Consider the following 21,953-nt stretch of genomic DNA (forward strand, 5'->3'; position numbering starts at 1 on the left):
AAAAAGTTCTCATTATCAGGCTGGGGGCACAGCTCAAGTGGCAGAGCACCTGCCTAGCAAGTACAAGGCCTTGAGTTCGAACCCCAGTACTACCAAAATATTTTTTTTACATTTATCAGCTCAATGCATTAAATGGTTATTTGTCAAGTATTTACAACTTGATGCCATCCATTATAATTATTAAAAATGTTTTTCTTCAGTGATAATGAATAATGTCTTAGGTCAGTTTCCCCCATAAAACAGACTGAGGCAGATTTGCATGAAGGGAATTTACTGCAAAGCACTCTTAGAACGATATTTCTAGAGTGAAGGAAGCAGAAGCAGACTGAAGGAGCAGCTCAACTGGAATGAAGTCACAACTAAGGCCTTCTCTTGAGCATCTATGAGGCTGGAATAGTTCTTTAGAGTTGTCCCAAATTGAGTGAAGGGTGCTGGGCCTTCACCCTGGAATGACAAGTCACTAGATGCCAGCAAACCTGAAGAGGGAGTATAATTTGGGAGAGGCAGCCGTTTCAGCTGAGGGCTGTTCTTGGGGAAGTATTTGGCTGTGAGCAGGCAGCAGGCAACACTTCTGGCTGCTGGATAAACAAACAACATGGTCCTGAAGGAGTATTATGGGTAGCATACCTTAACATCCACTATAGTTAACACAGAGAACAAAACTACTTGTGCTTTCATTGCTGGCTTTAAAAAGTAAAAAAAGATGTTATGTCTAACAATAATAGAATATAAGATAGATACTAAGAGAAATTTTATACAGAGACTCAAACACAGAACCTTTACAAGGGGCCAAGAAACACCGTTTTAACTACTTCCCCACTGATGAATTTGATCCCAAACTTCCTGTTCATGAATCCTAGATGTGCAACCCACAGGCATAGCATTACATACCCAAAGAATTCATATTTGATGACATAATAAAGAACTTACATTTCATAACTGCATCTTCATTCAACACCTCAAGACAATATTCAATCTAAAAGAAAATTTCCTAAATGGAAGCGAAAGCTGACTACAGTAGGCCCCATTGGAAACTAAATGAGAATTCCTTTCTCTTCACATACTCCAGTCCTCCAAAGCTTTTTCTGTGCATTAAAACTTTTTTAACATAAAAATTACTCCAGACAATCCTCAAATAATGATGGCTGACCTTTATTTGGTATACAGTATTTGGTGGACATGGCTTTTTGCCCACATGTCAGCCTTCATGTGTCTGAGGTCCCAGACAAGGCACTAGAACTCTGAGTGTTCTAAAGCCCTCCATCTCCTGCCCCAGTTGATTAACTTCTCTCACTCAACCTGCCCTGCAGCAACTATGACACTTAAAATCTTCAGCATTTGCAGTCCTGGCCTCAGATTATTGTTCCCTTGAGCTAGAGTTTGAACTTCTCAAGCTTTCCAGTTGTCTGTGTTTAATATTCCTTATCAAGATTGGACTTCCCAAAGACAGAACCTAAGTATTTTACCTTTTTACATTCTTTATTAAAAATCCTCAATTGATACTTAATAAAAGTGTATTTATCAGAGAATTATTAACAAACAGCAATATGATAATAGAAGCACATCTTTAATGTTTCATTTTCAACATTTAAGAATACATACAAAGATGGGGAGGTGTGGCTCAGTGGTAGACCACTTGCCTAGCATTTGGAAGACCCTGGGTTCAATCTCCAGCATCATTAAAGAAAAGAATATATACAAAAAATTAAGGAACTCAAACCACTTTGATTATTGCATTAATATTGATATATTTTATAAGAAAATATACTATAGAAATTTAAATAATTCTATTAATTTTCAAAACTTAATTTAATTACTGTATTTTAAAGGGAGCAAGAAAATTTTTTGAAGTAATCTTCTTTCATTATATCAAGCAGTAGATGGATTGGTTATATTCTGAAAAAAGAATGACACATTATCTCTTATTCTTTTAAGAAAAGGATCTGTAAGATTTAAATTATCTCCAGAAAAATGTTTCCATTGTTTCAGCTGTGACATGGAAAGAGGTTTCAGGGAATCAGACTTCTGGTGATGTGGACCAAGTTGACAATGTCTAGAGATGGCAGACTTTTCCAAAGAATCATCTGAAATAAGTAAAACAATGAGAAAACCCTTAAGCCAACAAATATCCTACTATATAAAACACTTTTGGTTTTATGACAATGAATTCAGGTGATTTATTACATTTGATCACCTTTGCTCAAGTTAAAACACTTAGTTCATTCATTCTTTCCACAAATATTGGTAAATGGTTAGTTTACTACGTGTACTGAGGCCAAAGATGGTAAACAAGCACACACATGGTCGCTGAGCTCGACCACTTTATGGCCTAGTGAGAGATATACATTAAAAATAATAATCATACAAACAAATGTATTACAAGCTGGGCATGTATTCATGAAGAAAAACAAACATTCTAGTTGTTTGAGCTTTCTAGACTTCAAAACTGAAGACACTGGGGAACTACGTTACCAACTGTGGTAAGAGTATGAAGGAACAACATGGGATCATGAGCACATGTGAGAAGAGAAGCTGATCTGCAAGGTAAGTGGAAGGCTCTCTGAGGAAATGTTCTGCTAAGATCTTAAAGATTAGGAAGCAAGAGCTAGATAGGAACAGAGGTAAAGCATTCCAGGAAAAGTACCTAGAAGGCCATGAAAGGACCACAATATTGGCACCGCTGAAGAACTTACAGGTCCCTAACACAATTAGAGCTTAGACAGCAAAGGCAAAGAATAATACAAAAAGGAGACATTGAGGCCAGGAACAGGGATGCATGCCTGTAATCCCAGCCACACTGGAGGCATAGATCGAATGAGCTCAGGTCTGACACCAGCCGTGGACAAAAACATAAGACTCTATGTGAAAAATAGCTAAAGCAAAAAAAGAGCTGAAGGTATGGCTCAAGTAATAGAGCACCTGCTTGCTTACTAAGCATGAGGCCCTGAGTTCTAACTCCAGTACTGAGAAAAAAAGAAAAAAGAAGACGACACATTGAGTAATAATACAAGGTGAAGCAAGTATTCACGGATTATGAAACACAGGAATAGCAGGGACCAAATCCATTTTCCTTTCCTCCAGGGCACTCAGCCACATTTCCTAGTTTCCCTTAGAGCTATATGTTGCCACTCATTCTGGCCTGTGGAATGTGACTATGTCACTTCCAGGTCTGACATATAAAAAAATCCCCCATATGCACAATTTCCTATACTTTCTCTTCTCTCACTGCTGGCTGGCAAGGGATAGAAGAGCCCAAAGTGGAAGAAGGCTGGATTGCTAAATCACCCTATGGAAGCCTGTCCACTAAATGCCACAGTGACCTGTTACATGAGTGAGAAATATGTTTTTACTGTGGTAAGTGACTGTGATTTTTTTAGTTTCTTGTTAAAGCACTTAGCCTACCCTGAATAACCACTTTCAAGATTTTAGTATTTATCGTAAGAGCAACAGAAAGCTATTGAAGGTTTATTTTTTTAACCTTTTAATTATGGAAAATTTCAAATAAATACAAAAGTTGGCAGGATAGAAATAAAGAACCTGCATATACCTCTACCTTCAGTAACTATCAACTAATAGCCAGATTTTTAAATTTAGAACCCTCACCACTAGATATTTTCTACTTCCATATTCTGATATAAATATATAGTTTTTATCATTTCACCCATAAACATTTCACTCTGCATTTCTAAAAGATACTTTTTAAATTTTTGTCAAACCTAAAAAAAAAAAAAAATCCTCAAGTCATTTGTTAATATCATCAAAATGCTGCCAGTGTTCAAAATCATGAAGTGCCAAGAGATGGCAAGATTGCTTTAAAAATCTATAAGAGAACAGGGCAAAGCAGAGCACTCAAGTGGCTGAGACAGGAGGATCATGAGTTCACGGCCAGCTGGGCTACAAATCAAAACAAAATACTAAAAGATTGTAGACTAATACCTTCAAAATGCTGCACAAAAAAAAATTTTTTCTTAAAAGCTATACCCAAAGGAATGTGACTCAAGTTACTCCAGAGGCACTTGCACACCCATGTTTATTGCAGCGCTATTCACAATAACCAAGTTATGGAAACAGCCAAGATGCCCCACTACTGAAGAAGGGACTAAGAAAATGTGGTATTTATACACATGGAATTCTGCTCAGCCATGAAGAAAAATGAAATCTTATCATTCGCAAGTAAATGGATGGAACTGGAGAACATCATCCTGAGAGAGGTTAGCCAGCTCAGAAGACCAAAAATATTATGTTCTCCCTCATATGCGGACTTTAGATCTAGGGCAAAGGCAGCAATGTGGTTGGACTTGGGTCACATGATAAGGGGAGAGCACATACGGGAGGTATGGGGATAGGTAAGAAACCCAAAAAACATGATACTATTTGATGTCCTCAATGGAAAGGAACTAATGCAGAAACTTTAAAGCGACAGAGACCAATAGGAGAGGGGATCAGGAACTAGAGAAAAGGTCAGTTCGAGAAGAATCAACTTAGAATGTAATACATATGTACATGGAAGCAATGCTAGGAACCTCCCTGTATAGCTATCCTTATCTCAACTAGCAAAAATGCTTTGTCCTTCTTATTATTGTATATACTTTCTCTTCAACAAAATTAGAGATAAGGGCAAAATAGTTTCTGCCTGGAAGTGAGGGGGTGGGGGGGGGAGAGGGAGAGGGCAAGGGGGAAAAGGAAGCGGCGGGGGAAGGGGGGAGAAATGACCCAAACATTGTATGCACATATGAATTAACGGAAAAAAAAAAAAGCTATTATCCAAATTGAGCATTTAAGATAGACAGCATTAGAGAGAGTGTAAAAAAAATACACTTTAGGAATCAAAGATTAAGAAAGTTAGCAACTATCAGCCCTTGTTGAGAAAAAGAAAAGATGGAAATGAATCAAAATATATCAAAAAATGATTATAATAAACATTTTAGCTAAAAGGGGACATCAGATTATAAAAAGAGAAAATCTGGCTTTGCACTGTTGACAAGAAAAATACCTAAACATTAAGGACACAGAGACTTAATGTAAAAGAACAGAAAGTCACACCAAATACTAACAAGAAGAAAGCTAATGCAATATATTAAGACAAACTGAAAGCAATGGCATCAGGGATAAGCAATCATGAAATAAATAAACACAAAGAAGGAACAACATGGATAAAGCAAAATTTGACAGTATCAAGAAATTTTCAGTAACTCAGTCTTATCCTGTCAGATTTTAACAATCTTCAACAGCAAATATATTTTAATGAGATCATTAGTTTTCAAAATGAGCAAACAATATAAACACATGGTTCCCAGAAAGGAAATATGGTTCTTAAACACAGGAAATATACTAAAATTCACTCACAAATGAAAAACAAATTAAAACTATACCAATATACTATTTTCTTACTATAAGGTTGAGAAAACCCCCAATTTTATTTAACAACCCACTAAACTGGCAAGGTTTGGGGGAAATAAACATTCTAGTATATTTTGAGTGAAGTGTAAAGTGAAATAACTTCCAATAGAGGGCATTTTGGCACTATCTATCAAATTACAAATGTACTTATTTTATGACTCAGCAACACTAATAATTTACCTTATAGATATACTTGAACATATGGAAAAAGATGCATGAATAAAAGTATACACTGAATGAAAAGTACCTAATTATACATTTGTGGAAAATATAAAATATTTGGAACTGAATAATGACAAAACTGCATATAAAAATGGTGGGATTTTACCAGATGCCAGTGGCTTACACCTGTAACCCTAGCTACTTGGGAGGCTGAATTGGAAGGATTTCAGTTCAAAGCCAGCCCAGACAGAGTACATGAGATGCCATCTCCAAAATAAACAGAACAAAATGGACTGGAAGTGTGGCTTAAGCAGTAGAGCACCTGCTTTGTGAGCACAAAGCCCTGAGTTCAAACCCCAGTCCCACACCCTCCCCCCAAAAATTATCGGATTTAGCTTAGAAAAAAAACCTTAGTTTTAAATACCCATTCTACAATAGAAAACTGAAAATCATTAGGCTAAGTATTCAACTTAAAAAGTAGGAAAACATTATGTCATAAAAAAGGAGGGGAAGAAATAAAAGAATTATTAAAACAGAAAAAACATATAATAGGATCAAATGTTGCCTAATTTTACTAGCAAAATGACCATGGAGAGAAAACCTGAATACATTTATCTGAAGTTTAAAATCTAGCCCCTAAATATTTATGTATTTTATATGTTATATTTTATAATTAAAATATAATTCTATGATTATACATAATTGTAAGTTATTTCTAACACTTATAAATTTTAGAATATATACAATTTTCCAAAAAATATTTTATAGGCTTATATGAAACACAAATTCTTCCATATCAGTCGTTTTTGTTTTTTGGGTTTTTTTGGCAGTACTGAGGTTTGAATTCAAGGCCTCACTTTTCTAGGCAGGCACTCCTCTACAACTAAAGCCATGCCTACAGCCCTCCCTGTCAGTCTTATATAGTCTACTCCTTAAACATACCTCAATACAATTTACCAAGTGACTTTAAACCACTGGACACTTCTTGCTCACATCCCATTCCTCATCTCGTTCCTTTTTGAATAGTTAAGTACCTCAGAAAGTCTGACCCCATTATGAGTAAGTTCTATACAATACAAACAAATGGTAGGATTATTTTATCAAGTGTATGATTTTATTAAGTAGAAATAAAAGTTAGGGCTAGGAATGTTAGACCAGTTAGTTGATCACTTGCCAAGCACACACAAGGTCGTAGGTTGGATCCCCAGGTCAATATATGTGCGTGTTAGGGTATGGGTGCGTGTGTATGTTCAGACATATGTATAAAAAACATTTTTCTAGAGCTGGAGGTTCAAGCAGTAGAGCATTTGCCTAGCAAGTGTGAAGCTCTGATTCCAAACCCAAATACTGAAAAATAAAAATTCTAACTGTGAAACCATTATACCAGCTTTGAAAATTTTTCCTATATAATTTTTCACAACAGACTCAGAAAAAGAAACTAGATTGACAGACCAGGGTTCTACTGAATATTTTCTCACATATATATCTAACAGTTACCCTGTGAGCTAAAGAATAAACTAACATATGCCAATGGAAAATATTTTGAAGTTATTCTTTAAATATTTTCAACTGCTACAGAGAGATAAATTAATTTTTACTATAGTAACAAAATCAAAATACAACTAACCTGCGTGATCTATTTCTCCCGTACACTCACAGTCAAGCAGGTCATGAGTAACACAATGTGAACTTTCATGAAATGTGAATAAATTTTTAAGTTCCTCTACTGAAAACTGAATATGTTCAGATGCCTTGGTTAGGTCTACAACTGTCCCAGAAAGACCTTGCTTACTGATCTGCCTTTGATAGATCTTTTCTTCTATTGTACCTAAAGAGAAAACATTTATTAGATTTCCTTCATATCTTTATGTCTTATTTTTGTAGGATAAAACATGTTTATTAACATATTAGTTAACAAAATAATATATTCCTGACAATGAAGAACAGACTAACAAAAATATTTTTTAATTATTCAAAGGGTATACATTTTTGTCACATTGAAGGGTTATTACCTGTGGTGAGGAGTCTGTAAATATGGACAGGATATTTCTGACCATCTCTCCATACTCTAGACATAGCCTATAAAAAATAAGTGAAAATTTTGAGTACAATAGAAACTAAATGGCCCTTGCCATTTAAATAATTTATAGGAATGTATTTTAAGACAGAGAATTGTTAATTTCACTAACAGCTTCAAAAAACAAAGACCTAGTCATGCTCAAGCATGCCCCCACTTTATCTTTGTTCTGAGATAAAGAAAGGGAGGGTTGAGCACTCACAGAAGTACTGTAAGATAATGGCAAGGGGTGCCACACAGCACCTGCCTGGTAAGACTGCTAAATAGTTTATGCTAACAGATGATACAGATGAGGGCCTTGGGCCATGTGGTATAAACTTGATCTCTGGAGGGGTTAGAGACTAAGGTCAGTCTTGCTGGTGTTCTAGGCCTACAGGACTGACCCCCAACAAAATACTCTGGACACCAAAGCTTGAGTGAACTTCCCTGGTTGATAATACTCCATTGGTGTCATCACTCACTGATGCTAAGAATGAAGTATCATCCATACAATTCTGCTGGGAAGTAGAAATGGAAGCTTGGGCCTAGTCCCTCCTGAACTATGTCCTATGCACCTTTTTCCTTTGCTGATTTTAGTAACATAATAGTTATAATAATATAACACAATTGTGAGCAAAGCTGTTCTCCTTCTAGTGAATCATTAAACCTGAGGATTGTCTTGGGATCCCCTAGTGCAGACACCAACTGAGATACAAATCTAAACGTAGAAATCTCAAAATACATGAAAGTAGACTGTACACTGAAGTCAAAAAAAGGCTTTTCAAATAGTTCCCTAAATAATTTTATACCCTTATTATATCCTGCAAAAATTGATGACAGCATCCATGACACTTTGACTTTCTCTTCTGGTCATGTCTTTCCCAAAGGCTCAACTATACAGTCACTTCATCTCTGGAGACTTAATAGTTGATTTGTTTGTTTTTGGCAGTACTGGTGTTTGATCTTGGGGCCTCATGATTACAAGGCAGGCACTCTACCACTTGAACCACTCCACCAACCCAAGATTTGGATTTGAATCCTGGTTCTGGTTCTATAAGCTATAGGACCAAGAACAAGCTTCCATTTCTTCATTTGTAAAAGTAGGACTATTGGGCAAAAAGTTCACAAGACCCCATCCTGTGATGCCACTGCAGGTACATAGGAGTCTGAGATCAAGAGGATTCCAGGCCAGCCCAGGCAAAAAAGTTTGGGAGACTCCATCTCAATGGAAAAAAACTGAGTGTAGTGGTATGTACCTGTCATCCTAGTTACTGCAGGAAGTGTAAAATAGGAGGACCACAGGCTGAGCTGGCCTAGGTGTAAAGGGAGATCTTATCTCCAAAATAACTAGAGAAAAAAGGGTTGGAAGTGTGGCGCAAGTGATAGAGCACTTACCACAAAAATAATAATAATTATATATATGGCTACTAATATCCATATTTGAGAGATTGTAAAGATTAAATAGATGGTGGGTAGAAAGCACTTAGGAGAGTACCTGATACAAAATAGGAGCTCCATATACAACAGTTTTTATCCATAACTGTTACCATCTTTGTATTCCCAGCATTTGATAACATCTATTTAATGCATAAGTATTCCTACCTGGATATCAGTGGCTGGATTCCAGTCAATGTCATAGAGAATTAAGTGAGATCCTCCAATGAGGTTTAGTCCTATACCACCAGCTTTTGAACTTAACAAAAAAACAAAATCAGAAGAATATTTGCTATTGAAGCCATCCACAATGTGCTGCCTTTGAGAGATTGGTGTTTGCCCATCAAGTCTTACATAAGCATATCCATGGCGCTGGCATACTTCTTGTAAAATATTCAAGGTTTGTGTGTAGTTGGATACCAAAACCACCCTATCAATCAAAAAGAAAGATTTGTTACATAAAATTTAAGGCAATATTGGATTTTCTTAGTTAAAGGAAACTACCACAATACTATCACTGATATTTACAGAATATGTAACAATAACCTTATACAATTAACACATAAGTACTCCTTCACATTCAATTTTAAAGTCATTGTCTAAAGTTCCAGTTTTAAGATAGTAGAATAAAGACCTTGCCTTCATCTCTCTGAAGTCACCCTAAATAGAGCAAGAGAATGAGCAAAATATAAAAATGAACAAAAATATAAGCTCTACCTTTGATAAAACAAGGAGACATTTATATGTAAAAACATGAAGAAAAATAAAGCAGTAAGTGACCTACTTTAGGAGTACAAAGAAGGTAAAACCTAAGTGCCCAAAGAGGGAGACTCCAGTAAGAAACCAATGCAAGTTCATTCACATCTTACAATCTTGCTAAGGTACCTAAGGAGGAATATAGACTGGAGCAATTCATGAGTATTGGTAAATAGAGCCCAGGCCTGCCCCCATGAGACCAGCTGACTTTTCTTTTTCAAACAGAGTATTTATTCTCTGGAGAAAGAAACGTAGACCAAGAAGACAAGATACAGCGACAAATCAAAATGAAAGTCTAGATCCTGGGTAAGTCCCCCCTTTCCTGCCAATTCCCAGAACACCAGCAGCCAGGCAACCCTCTCACATCCAAGCCCAAGAAGAATCCTTCTATGAAAGACTTGAATGACCCAGAGAAAAGATTCAAGAATAACAAGTCCCCAAGTAAAAAAGAGCAGTTTGCTGACTGGTTATCCAATGAAAACCAGTAGTCAACAAATCCTGCATTTGCATACAGAGTGCTCAATTAATGTTTTACTGCCTTACCCTAAAGTAAGGACTCCAAGGACAACCACCTATTTGAGGTGAGCCTCAACATGAAAAGGAGAAACCACAACAAACAGGAAGGAAGAAACCTGAATGTCTTAAGTTATTTTCTTATCACTGTGACAAAATACTTGATCTAAACAACTTAAGGGAGGAAGGATTTATTTTGACTCACAGTTTCAGAGGCTTCAGTCCATGATCACTAGGATCTGTGTTTCTGGGCCTATCGTAGGCAGAACATCATGGCAGCAGGAGCATGTGGCAGAGACTAATTACCTCAGAGTGACCAAGAAACAGAGAGACCAGAAGATCCCAGTGACCAGATACCCCCCAAAGACCCACCCCCTGTGAGCTCTACTTCCTCCGGGTAGGCTCCGTCTCCTAAAGTTTCCAGCACCTCACACAATAGCACCACTAAGCTGGGGATGAAGCCTTCAATATTATTAGCCTTTGGGAAGGACACTTCATATCCAGACTATAACACTGAATAAAGCAGAGCCATGGAAGAAACAAAAGACAACTTTAAGCCAATAATCATGGGAAAAGTTCAGGATTGCAATGGCAAAATGATGAAGCTGGTTTTGGACATCTGAAGCTTGAAGTACAATAGGACATCAAAATAGATTTACATGCCCATTTCACAGAAATAAGTATGTAGAAATTAGAAGAAAAGGACTGAGCTGGGGATACAAACTTGGAATCAAATATATTATATGGATTATAGTAGAAAGTATAAGGAGCAGAGACCACCCAGGAAAGTAGTTAAGACTAGAAAAATGTGAACGAGAAAACCCTAAGGTGCAGCAACACTTAAGGGACAGTAAAAGAAGTAACAAGTTGAATGTTATATATCAAAAAACATCACTAGGTTTTTTAATTTTTACATATATTTAGTTTTTCTTAAATAAAAACTTACAAATTGTTACAAGCTAACAAAATACTGTGAGCTGACCAGGCCCCCCAAAAATGCTCTTTTTAATGTTTTCTTATTAAAGGAGGGAAGGGAGAGGTAAAATTCTATGAGCGCTTACAGGCAGTTTATTAAATTGATCTCTTACTTTTCAGTGGGACGAAGTTCGTGGATAACTGCTAAGAGCTTTGACAGCACCTGTAGTTTTCCTGACTCATTCTCAGTAAACAGGAGAGGGTTGTAATCAGCAGGGAACACATTTAGCAAGCCTTGGTACAGATTCCTTTCTCCATTTTCATCACCAGTTGAGCTACATTCTTTATCCTATTCAGAATGATGATTGTTAATACTGGTGTATTTTTTTTAATAAGGAGAAAAGATTGTGGGTAGGGAAGAGGAGAGTAGAGATTAATAGCTACCTGAAAAGTCCAAGTTAACTGTTAAGTAAATTTTTGTAGGTCACAATTTTATCATTTTTGCAAAAGGTAACATACAACCTACTGAGCAGTTCTAGTACAGTCTCCTAATGGCTGCTACCTTCACCCTCATTTCCCACAAAACTACGGGGGGGGTGGGAGAGGTCAGAGAAAGAAAAGAGAGGAAAATAAAGGGCAAACAGCAATGCAAAATCTGTCCTTCCAAAACCCTGGCATTTCCCATCATCAATATGTCTTTTCCTATTTTTATTCTCTCCCTCCCCCATCACTTTTTGCTTCTGATTCATGGGCTACATACATCTCCTAGGAGATTCCAAAACCAAGCCCAATAGTTTACTTCTGGGAGAAGTAACAATTTAACTGAGGAATGTATCTTTACAATACTATTTATTTATTTTACCAAATTTTTTTGGAGTGCTGGGGATTGAACACAGGGCCTCAAACTCCAAGCCCCTAGTTTGCTAATAGTTTTTTGGATAATTTTATTCCAAAGTGATTATCAGCACCTCTGAAATTCCTCCTCCCAAACTGCTAGTTAACATATGAAATACATAAATTGAAATTAGAGTTATTAATAGCCTTTTCTTTTTTTTAACTTTTTTGGCAGCACTAGGGTTTGAACTCAGGGCCGTACCCCAAGCCCTTTTTGTTTTAGTTTTATTTCTGATATAGTATCAAACTTCTTGCTGGGGGCTGGAAGCAATCCTCCTACTTCTGCCTCCTGTGTAGCTGGGATTGTAAGAGTGAAACACCATATCCGGGTTATTCTTTGAGATAAGGTCTCACTAACTGTTTTTTGCCTCAGAGGCCTCAAACTGTGATCCTCTTATCTCTGCCTCCCAAGTATCAGGGATTGCAGTCCTGTACCACCTCACCTGGCATCTTTTATTTTATTTATTTATTCTTTTGCACTGTACATTTCAGCTGTCACCCTGTTTAACTGAACACTAACTATGTATTTTTTGTACTTCCCTAACGTTTTCTTGCATGTTATATTCCCTCTTTAACAGTACAGGCAGTGAATCCTGTAGCCTAAGATGCAGGCACAAAGTACTAACTGCAATTTGGCTTATCAACAAAATATAGCAATACTTAAGTAAAATCACTTAATTTCACATTTGAAATTTGAAGATATTATATCACTGGGATATTTGGAGAAGTGATGGCTGCTAGCTGCTTTGGGTTAGGACTCTAAAATGCCCACTGACTTGGAAAGGTCAACAAAGAACCACCATTAAAGAACCAGAGGGTTTAGTCCACAGCTTTCACATTTTAAAATGTGAATATGAGGGGCTGAAAGTATAGCTCAAGTGGGAGAGCATTCATCTAGCATGTGCAAGACCCTAAGTTCAATACCCAGTACTACAAAAGAAAAAACTTGAATATGCTTAAGCCCTAAGGAATTAATAATTCAAACTAACCAAATTAAGAGACTAAATAAGTCAGAATTCAATGGGTTCTAGAAAATGTATCAACCTACAAATGAGTTGTACCTATTTAAATGAATTGGTCTGTGGATTCTGCCTGAAAAAAGATCCAGAGGGGAAGCAAAATCACTAGCAGGTTGTCTGGTGAATATTAAATCAGAGTACAAGGAAGATGGGTGATCTCAACATACAATTTCTTAAATAGGAATACATAATCAAAAGCTCAATATAAATCCTCATACCTGGGTCCTACCAGTGATTCTGGTCAGTTCATATGTGTTGAACATGATAATAATTAATAATAATAGTTAATTAATAATCGACTAATGTCAATACCTTTATTCTGTGGCAGTCTGATACATTACTTCCAATGAAACCCAATGCCCTTTGATTTTGAGTTATAATATAATTATTGGTTATATTCCATTCACATTTCCTGAGGAGAGACCCATTATTGATTAAACTTGGAAAACAACCTTATTTCAACAAGAATACATTTATTTTTTATAAATTGTTACCTAAAGTTTACTTATATATGTGGAATACCCTTTCCTAGAGACCCTCACTGCTTTTCTGGTAAGTCTCAGACTCTAAATGATGCCCCTCAGGTAAAGCTTGTAGAATCCTCTGCCTATTGCTAAGGGTCATATGGCAACAGTGGACAAACTCCGGAGCCCCAGCTGCTTTCTTCAAAAATGTGTGAGGATATTCTAAATTAACTAACACATTCTAAGCATCATAAAGTCTTCCTTTTATGGAAGAATTTTTGGCTTCTATTTTTGCTGGGCTTCATGCCCAAAAGGATTTAATTTTTACCATTGTATATAGAACCTGTTTCTTAAAAAGTTACTTAATAAACTGTTACAATCCTGCCTTCTGCAGTGACACAAAGCTGACTTCTCCTATGATAAGCTAAGTAAACAGAATCCATTTTAGGATAAACTTGGAGAATTCCATTTTTCAAAACATATAATTAATGACCTCAAGCTTAAAGTAGCAGCCACAGTTTTTTATTTTACTGCTTAATAAAAAAAGAATAAAAACTGTTCAGAGTGAGTTGGAAATGACAGGGTATTTAATGATTATAGTGCAGCTTCTGTGACAGGCATTCTGCTAGATTCTTTCTATAACTTCTCACCAAACTGCCACAATAACATTATTCTGAAGTTATTACTGTCTCTGCCTTCCAGATAAGAAAACTAATGCTAGACCAGATGCTGGTGGCTCACACCTGTAATCCTAGCTACTTAAGAGACAGACATCAGGAGGATGGATGGTTCGAAGCCAGCCTGGACAAACAGTTCACGAGACCTTATCTCGAAAATACCAAACACAAAACAGGGCTGGCAAAGTGCCTCAAGTGGTAGAGTGCCTGCCTAGCAAGCATGATGCTCTGAGTTCAAACCCTAGTACCGCCAAGAAAAGGAAGGAGAGAGGGGAGAAAGAAAACTAATGTTCAGAGATGTAACTTAAGAATGATTAATTTTGTCAATAATTAAATAAATAACAAGTAACACAGTGGGAATTGATAGCCAGTTCTAATTTCAAAATGGAAAATTCTCACCATACTCCAAACTGTCTTATGTTCATTCAACATCCAACAAGTCAGTCAGACTATGCAGTCATTAAAATCAAACTTACAGAAGGGATCTAATTTGGGAAAATGCTTACAATATACTTAGTGAAAAAAATAATAGGCTTTAAAATAGTGAGCCCAACAACATTAAAATTAAATTTTTCTAAATAAGATAATACATGCTTATTTCTGAGCCCCTATTTCTTCATCAAAAGATAGGGATGATTCCTCACACCTGTAATCCCAGCTACTTGGGAGACAAAGATAGAAGGAACGTGGTTTAAGGCTAGCCAGGACCAAAAAATTTAGTAAGGCCTTGTCTCAAAAGTGGTACACACTTGTAATCCCAGCTATGTGGGAGCCATAGGTAAGAGGATCACATTCTTAGGCTGGTCTGGGCAAAAGCATGAGACCCTATCTAAAAAGCAACCAAAGCAAAAAGGGCTGGGAGGCAAGGCTCAAGTGGTAGAGGCTTGTGTAGCCAGAGCAAAGCCTTGAGTCCAGAACACCAGTACCACAAAATCAATCAATCAATCAATAAAGAAAGAAAAATAGAGACGGAAGCTGAGCACAGTGGTACATGTCACTAATCCCAGCTACTCACCAGGCTGAGGCAGGATGTTAATTTATCCCAGGAGTTTTAGACCACCCTGGGTACAATAGTAAGACTCCCGTCCCTTAAAAATTAGGGATAATAGTATTAGCACTATTTCAGAGTTGTAGAAAGTAAATAAAACAAAACTAGAAAACAACTTAGTGTCTTTTACTACATGCCTATGGTGAATGCTTAGTAACAACTAATTTTTTCTGGCTGGAATGCTTACAATGACTTCTTTTCCTTTTTGTGATTTTCTAAATTTTCTAAATTGAGAAAAAATCATGTATTATTTTTATAATAAGGAAACAAATTATTTTAATGGTAAATTTGATATTTGTTAGCATCAAACAAAATGAACTCACTACATAACATAAACTAGGAAGGAAGACCATGGCAAAGTATTGGAGGAGGTCTCCACGGGCACGTGGCACAAACTCTCCACGGGGAAGCCTCAAGCTCCCAGCCCTAGTGCAGCAGCGGGACTCAGACACGCGCTGGAGAACAGGCAGAAGGCGAGAAGCTCTACGGTAGAGCCGTGTGGAGGGCTGCACAGCTTTAAAAACCCACAGATGCAACCCCATAGCCTAGCACATCTGCCTTCTTCAACTCGTCAGCCAGAGAACCCACATCTCATAGCCTAGCACTGCTTCATAACTACTTACCTTCACTGAGCTGAACAAAAGGCAGGGGTGATTGCACAGTTTTTTAAGAGCTCCTATACAGAGTAGATGAGCACTATTTTCCAACAGCCCCTGAAGGCAGAACCTGACAGCCTGAGAATTCAACAGCTTTTGATAAAGTTCAATCTGTAGAGCTCCTGGTCGGCAAAAGACTACAGTCTCTATTTTAGGTGGAAGGTATTTATTTATGACTTCCTGGGTTCGTCTAAGAATAAAAAGTCCAGTGAGGCAAGTAAGTTCAGCTGCTCTTCTCTCTCCTAACTTTTTTTCTTCCTATGGAAAAATACCAGACTTAGTGTTAAACACAAAAATACCTACAGGAAAAATGAATGTTAAGGGTTTTATAATAATAAACCATTTACTAATTGCTCTGTCAGGTTATTTTTGAACCAAAGAAACGAGAGCTTGTTTGGAGGTTACAGCAGGGGAGCGTAGCTACTTGTATACCCTTGACCAAAGAAAGGTCCTCCTCTATTGGGGATGGTCGTCCTCTTCCACCGAGCGCGCAGCTTCGGGAGGGACGCACATGGAGCGGTCAGGAAGGAAGGGGACACCCGCCTAGCCAGCCAGATCAGCCCAATCAACCCTGGCGATCAATGGGGTGACAGATGTCGCAGGAAGATCGGCCTCACATCCGAACCGAAGAAATGAAATACAAGTATGGGGACAGGAAAACCAAGCATGGGGCTGGGGAGATAGCTTAGCAGTAGAGTGCCTGCCTGGTTTAATTCCAGGCATTAGGGGAAAAAAATAGAAAAGAAAATCCAGACCCAACTGTAAACTTTTTAAGTGTCCAGTATAATTATTTAATTAAGTGAAGTCACTATCTCCTGATCATAGCTTCTTTGGTTATTGGCACCATGGAGAACCATTAGAAATCAAGTCTACAAATTAAATTATTCTGAAAATCAGCTTTTGTGTGAAGACTGTAATTCATCAGCAACGAACTGATAAAGCAAATTCTTGGACGCAAATATTTTAACATGTATTGAGCAAAAAAAACCTAAGCCTACAAGAAATTACTGGCACAGCTGGCAGAGTGGCTCAAGCAGTAGCAAGCACGAGGCCCTGAGTTCAAATCCCAGTATTGCAAAAGAAAAAAAAGAAATTACTGGGAAAAAACTGTATTGACTCTTTCAAAACCATTACATATTGTTCATTAAATAATATAACATTTTAAGTCAAAATACAGTATGAAGTGGAAATATTCTCTATGTAGAATCTCTGGAGAATACAAAACTTTACAGTGAAGCTTAAAACAAATCCCATTTTGTGTGTGTGCATGCAAGTATGTGTGTATGTGTGTGTATCAGAAATTTTCCTTCATGTTTTAAAAGAATGTTTATCTTTTTATTATGAAAGTAATAGATCAAATAATGCATATGCATATATGTAAACGCAGAAATGATACTTCTTGAAGCTATTCTAGGAATCAGGGGAAGGGATCAAAGACAGCAAGTGGAGGGAGTAAATTCAAGTATGATATATTTGATGCATTGTAACAACCTTTGTAAATGCTACAATGTACCCCACACAGCACAACAACAATAAAAAAATTTTATAGAAAAGAAAGTAATAGATCAAAAAAATGACAGAAACTACAAATCTGCAAAAATTAGAAATCTAAAATCAAATTTACCCAACTAGAAACAACCAACTTGTCAAGACTTTTGTATGTTTTCTAAGTCTTATTTCTCTCCATGAATATGCAAATATATTTAATGATTTACATTTATTTTTAACAAAAAGAGGATCTCAAACTATACAGCTTCCCGCAAACAAAGAACCAATCATTTTGGTTCACCAATGTGTTCCCCCAGTGTCTACTACTTAGCCTGTGGCCTGCTTACAATGTTTAATGTATGTGTTGGATCAATAAATGAATGGGATGTTATTTTTACATTTTCCATGCCGTTAAATATTACACAAACTATCATTGCAAATAATTCCTGAAAATGCTTAATGAGTTGATAAATTATCATTTTTTATTAATCCTGAGATAGAACATTTTTTCTTACTTTACCTTCTCTAAAATAGGCTGCTTTTTAAAAATCAATGTTTTCTTAGGATTGTAATTGATACTATATTTTCTTTAGTGATAGAGTGGCAAAATCGCCTATAATTAATAGATAGTATCTTAGATTCAATAAAATATAGTGTCTATACATAGACCATTTTCATATCTTCAGAAATGTTTTTTGTTAGCTTGCTTACAATCTTTTATCAGTACAACAAAATCTTTAAACAAACTGTATTACTTCTTTATAATAAATTCCTACAAACAGCATCATCATAAGACTGACACAATTTTAAGATTTTTGATACACATTGCCAAACTTTACTCAGGTTGTGTCAATTTACATTCCAACCAGCAGAGGACTCTCATCTACACTTGCTATTACTATGTAAATCCAACATCTAAAACAACAACAGAAAAGTACAAAAGTTATTTCCTGGTTATTTCAATTTATTTGTTTCAAAACCAGTAAGGTGTAACATTTTGATGTGCTTACTGGATTTTTATAATCTTTTTGAAGTGATTTTTTGTGAATTTTAGTAAGTCATGAGAAATGAAAAAACTGGGGGAAAAAGTCTACCTATTAATTAACTTCGTTCTAAACTAAAATAATACCCAAGTTATGGATAATTCTTATAGGCTTACTGTTTTTTTAAATAAAATCTTATTTATTAAAGTAAATTATACCTCAGAAGAAGAAGGTTCTCTTGACATAATGATCGGTTCTTCATATATTTTCCTATAAGATGACAAAGAGCCTAATATTCCTGGATTAACAAAATCAATTAATGCAAAAAACTCTTGTAGATCATTCTGAATTGGAGTACCTAAGAAGACATAAAAGTGACAAGAAGGACAAGGGGTTTTTTGTTCGTTTGTGGATTTTGTTTTGGTTTTTTGGTGGTACTAGTGTTTAAACTTAGGATTTTATTGAGCCACACCTCCAATCTGTTTTGGTCTGGTTATTTTGGAGATGGGGTCTGGTAAATTTTTGCCAGGGCTGGCCTCAAACCTCAATTCTCCTGATCTCAGCCTCCCAAATAGCTAGGATTACAGGTGTAAGCCATCGGCACCTGGCTGACAAGTTTACTTTAGAATCACAGGTCTTTATAAAAATTTGTACTCTCTTCCTTAAGAGGAATAAATATAAGCAAATTCCCTAAAACTGAGAAAGAGCAGCCAAATCAAGTTTAAAAATGTTTATAATCACATGAATTTTTATCTATTGTTTTAACAGTACAGCAAGTGAATGTAGGCTGTGGAGTCTGACTGCTTAGGTTCAAATCTTACCTGCATCACTTCCTCCCAGTTCTAAGCAAGTTACTTACACCAGTTTATTTTCTGCAAAATGGGGATTAAAAATAGTAGTTCCTTGGCCAGGCGCTATGGCTCACACCTATAATCCTAGCTACTCAGGAGGCAGAGATCAGGAGGACTGCAGTTGGAAGCCAGCCTGGGCAAATAGTTACGCTAGACCCTAGACCCTATCTCGAAAAAAATCTTTCACAAAAATGGGCTGGTGGAGTGGCTCAAGGTGTAGGCTCTGAGTTCAAGCTCCAGTACTGAAAAAAAAAAAAAAAAAAAAAGAGCAGTTTCTTGGGTTGTAAGAACCAAAATAGTCAATCTGTATAATACACTTAAAACAGTACCTATATCTTAGACTTCTAGCCTCAAGAACTGTGAGAAAATAAACTTCTTTTATTTAAGCTACCCAGAATGTGGTATTTTGTTATGACAGTCACAGCAGACTAACACGCCTCCCTCTGTCAGTTAATCTGAGTCCTAACCATTCTCTAGTCAATATTAATTGAATGTTTCCCACAGCACTGAGCTAGAATGCCAGGAAACAAAATCAAATTTCCTTTCATTTTATTCCTAGTTATCGATCATCTATCATGTATGCAGCACTATGCATACTCATATACAAACATGTACTTTCATAGTAAGGAAATAAATCACCTTGAGACAAAATGTTCTGCCATTATAAAAACAAAGAACTGGTTTGAGGACCTAGTTCAGTGGTGGAGAATTTAGTATGTGCAAGGCCCTGGGAACAATCCCTAGCACCCCAAAAAATAAATAAATAAGAGCAAAGAATTTATTCAGGCAATTCTAAGGACATAAAAACCAACTATGAGTACTTCTAAATTTAAAAGGCTAGTTAGTGCTAATTTTTATCTATATTCATAGCTCAGGAAGCAAAAGTGATGAGGACAAGAACACAGAAACGATCTAAGACTGACTAAGTAGGGATATAGGACAATGCTAAACCCTCAAATGAAACTATCTCATTAGGCAACATGAGGACCTTCCTTATGAATTAAGTATCAGAATCAATATTCCAGTGCGGAAATTAAGGGTTTTGTTTTGTTTTTGTTTTGCAGTGTTAAGGATTGAACCAGGATCTTATGCATCCTAGGCAAGCTCTCTACCACTGAACTATATCCCAGCCCCTGAAAAGATTAAATTTAATTTGGAATGGTAAATGAGTAGCTGCTTGTAATTAAGAATATTAATATAACTATCCATTCTTGTAAAGAAAGTTATCTGTCTTAAGCGAGGAAAGATTTTACTTTATAGCCGTGACTACTCTTTAAATAAGCAGTATGGACTCCTCCTTAAGGAGTAAGGACAAACAACCTCTGCTTTTCTCTTACAACACAATGCAATCAAACTCACCTAGGTCATTTTTTCCATTACTTTTCCAGTCCCAAGGATCTCACCATCAAAGGCTAATCAAAAAGTATGACTATATAGCTGGGCGTTGGTAGCTTACACATGTAATCCCAGCTACTTGGGAGACTGAGATAAGGAGAATCGTGGCTAAAGGCCAGCCCAGGCAAATAGTTCATGAGACACCCCCATCTCCAAAATAACCACAGCAAAATGTGCTGGATGTGTGGCTCAAGCGCAGGTGAGTGCCTGCTTTGCAAGTGAGAAGCCCTGAGTTCAAACCCAAGTCCTACAAAAAAAGAAAGTCTGACTGTACCTTTGGGAATTAAAATAAAGAATCCACTCAGATTGTCAAATAGTCAAAGGCATGAAAATCACCTAGATTAAGTTTTTGATTTCCCCAATTCCTTTTTTCATTTAGAAAGCATTTTATAAATACAAAATACTAGCTTTTCTATTCTCTGCTTTCCACATCACTAGTACAACATTTGTTGAGCATCTACTAAATCTTGGGGATAAAAGTAACTATGATGTTTGATCCTATCCTTTTTATCTTTTTAATCTTTAAGTGACACAGTTTCACTGTATTGCCCAGGCTGGCACATGTGATCCTTCTGCCTCATCCTCCAGAGTACTGGGATTACAGACATGAAATACCACATGCAGCTCAAAACTATTTTTTAAAGTACAGTTTTAAAAATCACTCTGGCAATGTTTAATATAGCCCTCCTACACAAATTGGACGTCAAATGACTGAATTACTTAAAGATGAATTCCCTCCTTACCCCATCTCAGTAAGAACAGAAAAAGGGGAGTCTTCTCTGTTGCTCTGGGGTATAATTCTACCCTAAAGATTTAAAAAAAGAAGGAACAAGTTTTGTTTACTTTCCTTCTCTCTTCTCATTTTAACTTCAGAGGACTTCTTTTATGTGTGCATAAAGGACACATGAAGGACAAAATTACACAAGAAATCATGATATAATTAAGAATAATCACACCCTGCCCATTCCTTCTATAAGGGTTGAAGATGGTAGAGAAATGGAGCCTTGGGTAGAAAATGAAGGGCTGTAAATATTAGTAATGAATATAGTTCCCCTCCTTCTTCTGCCAGAATGGCAAACCTGAAGAATGATCTAGGTGAGGTATGAGAGAAAAGCTATACTGTGCTACTCGACCTGACTCTAGGCTAGGCCTTAAGCTATAAAGGAGTGGATAGAAAAGGACTGTTGAATCTACACATGGTCCATCCCACCTTTCCAGACACACTGGGCCAGAAGCCTTGGC

At 36.7% G+C, this 21,953-nt stretch overlaps 1 protein-coding gene across 4 annotated transcripts in view; it reads right to left on the reverse strand.

Moving 5' to 3' along the window:
- Positions 1 to 229: 229 nt before the first annotated feature.
- Positions 230 to 21,953, reverse strand: part of Rad54b (RAD54 homolog B) — a 90,261-nt gene continuing 68,537 nt past the window's right edge. For 2 of the 4 annotated variants that reach the window (XM_074068854.1, XM_074068855.1), the window contains exons 8-14: positions 18,684 to 18,823; positions 15,962 to 16,252; positions 11,410 to 11,585; positions 9,221 to 9,482; positions 7,575 to 7,641; positions 7,190 to 7,390; positions 230 to 2,084 (exon numbers count right to left, since the gene is read on the reverse strand). In XM_074068854.1, coding sequence (XP_073924955.1) covers positions 1,870 to 2,084; positions 7,190 to 7,390; positions 7,575 to 7,641; positions 9,221 to 9,482; positions 11,410 to 11,585; positions 15,962 to 16,252; positions 18,684 to 18,823 — 1,352 coding nt within the window. In that variant the 3' untranslated portion in view covers positions 230 to 1,869. The remainder of the gene's footprint in view (positions 2,085 to 7,189; positions 7,391 to 7,574; positions 7,642 to 9,220; positions 9,483 to 11,409; positions 11,586 to 15,961; positions 16,253 to 18,683; positions 18,824 to 21,953) is intronic. The other 2 variants (XM_074068853.1, XM_020151731.2) reach the window with 2 other exon arrangements.

The sequence above is a fragment of the Castor canadensis genome, chromosome 3 (genome assembly GCF_047511655.1).
Source record: "Castor canadensis chromosome 3, mCasCan1.hap1v2, whole genome shotgun sequence".
Classification (NCBI taxonomy): Eukaryota; Metazoa; Chordata; class Mammalia; order Rodentia; family Castoridae; genus Castor; species Castor canadensis.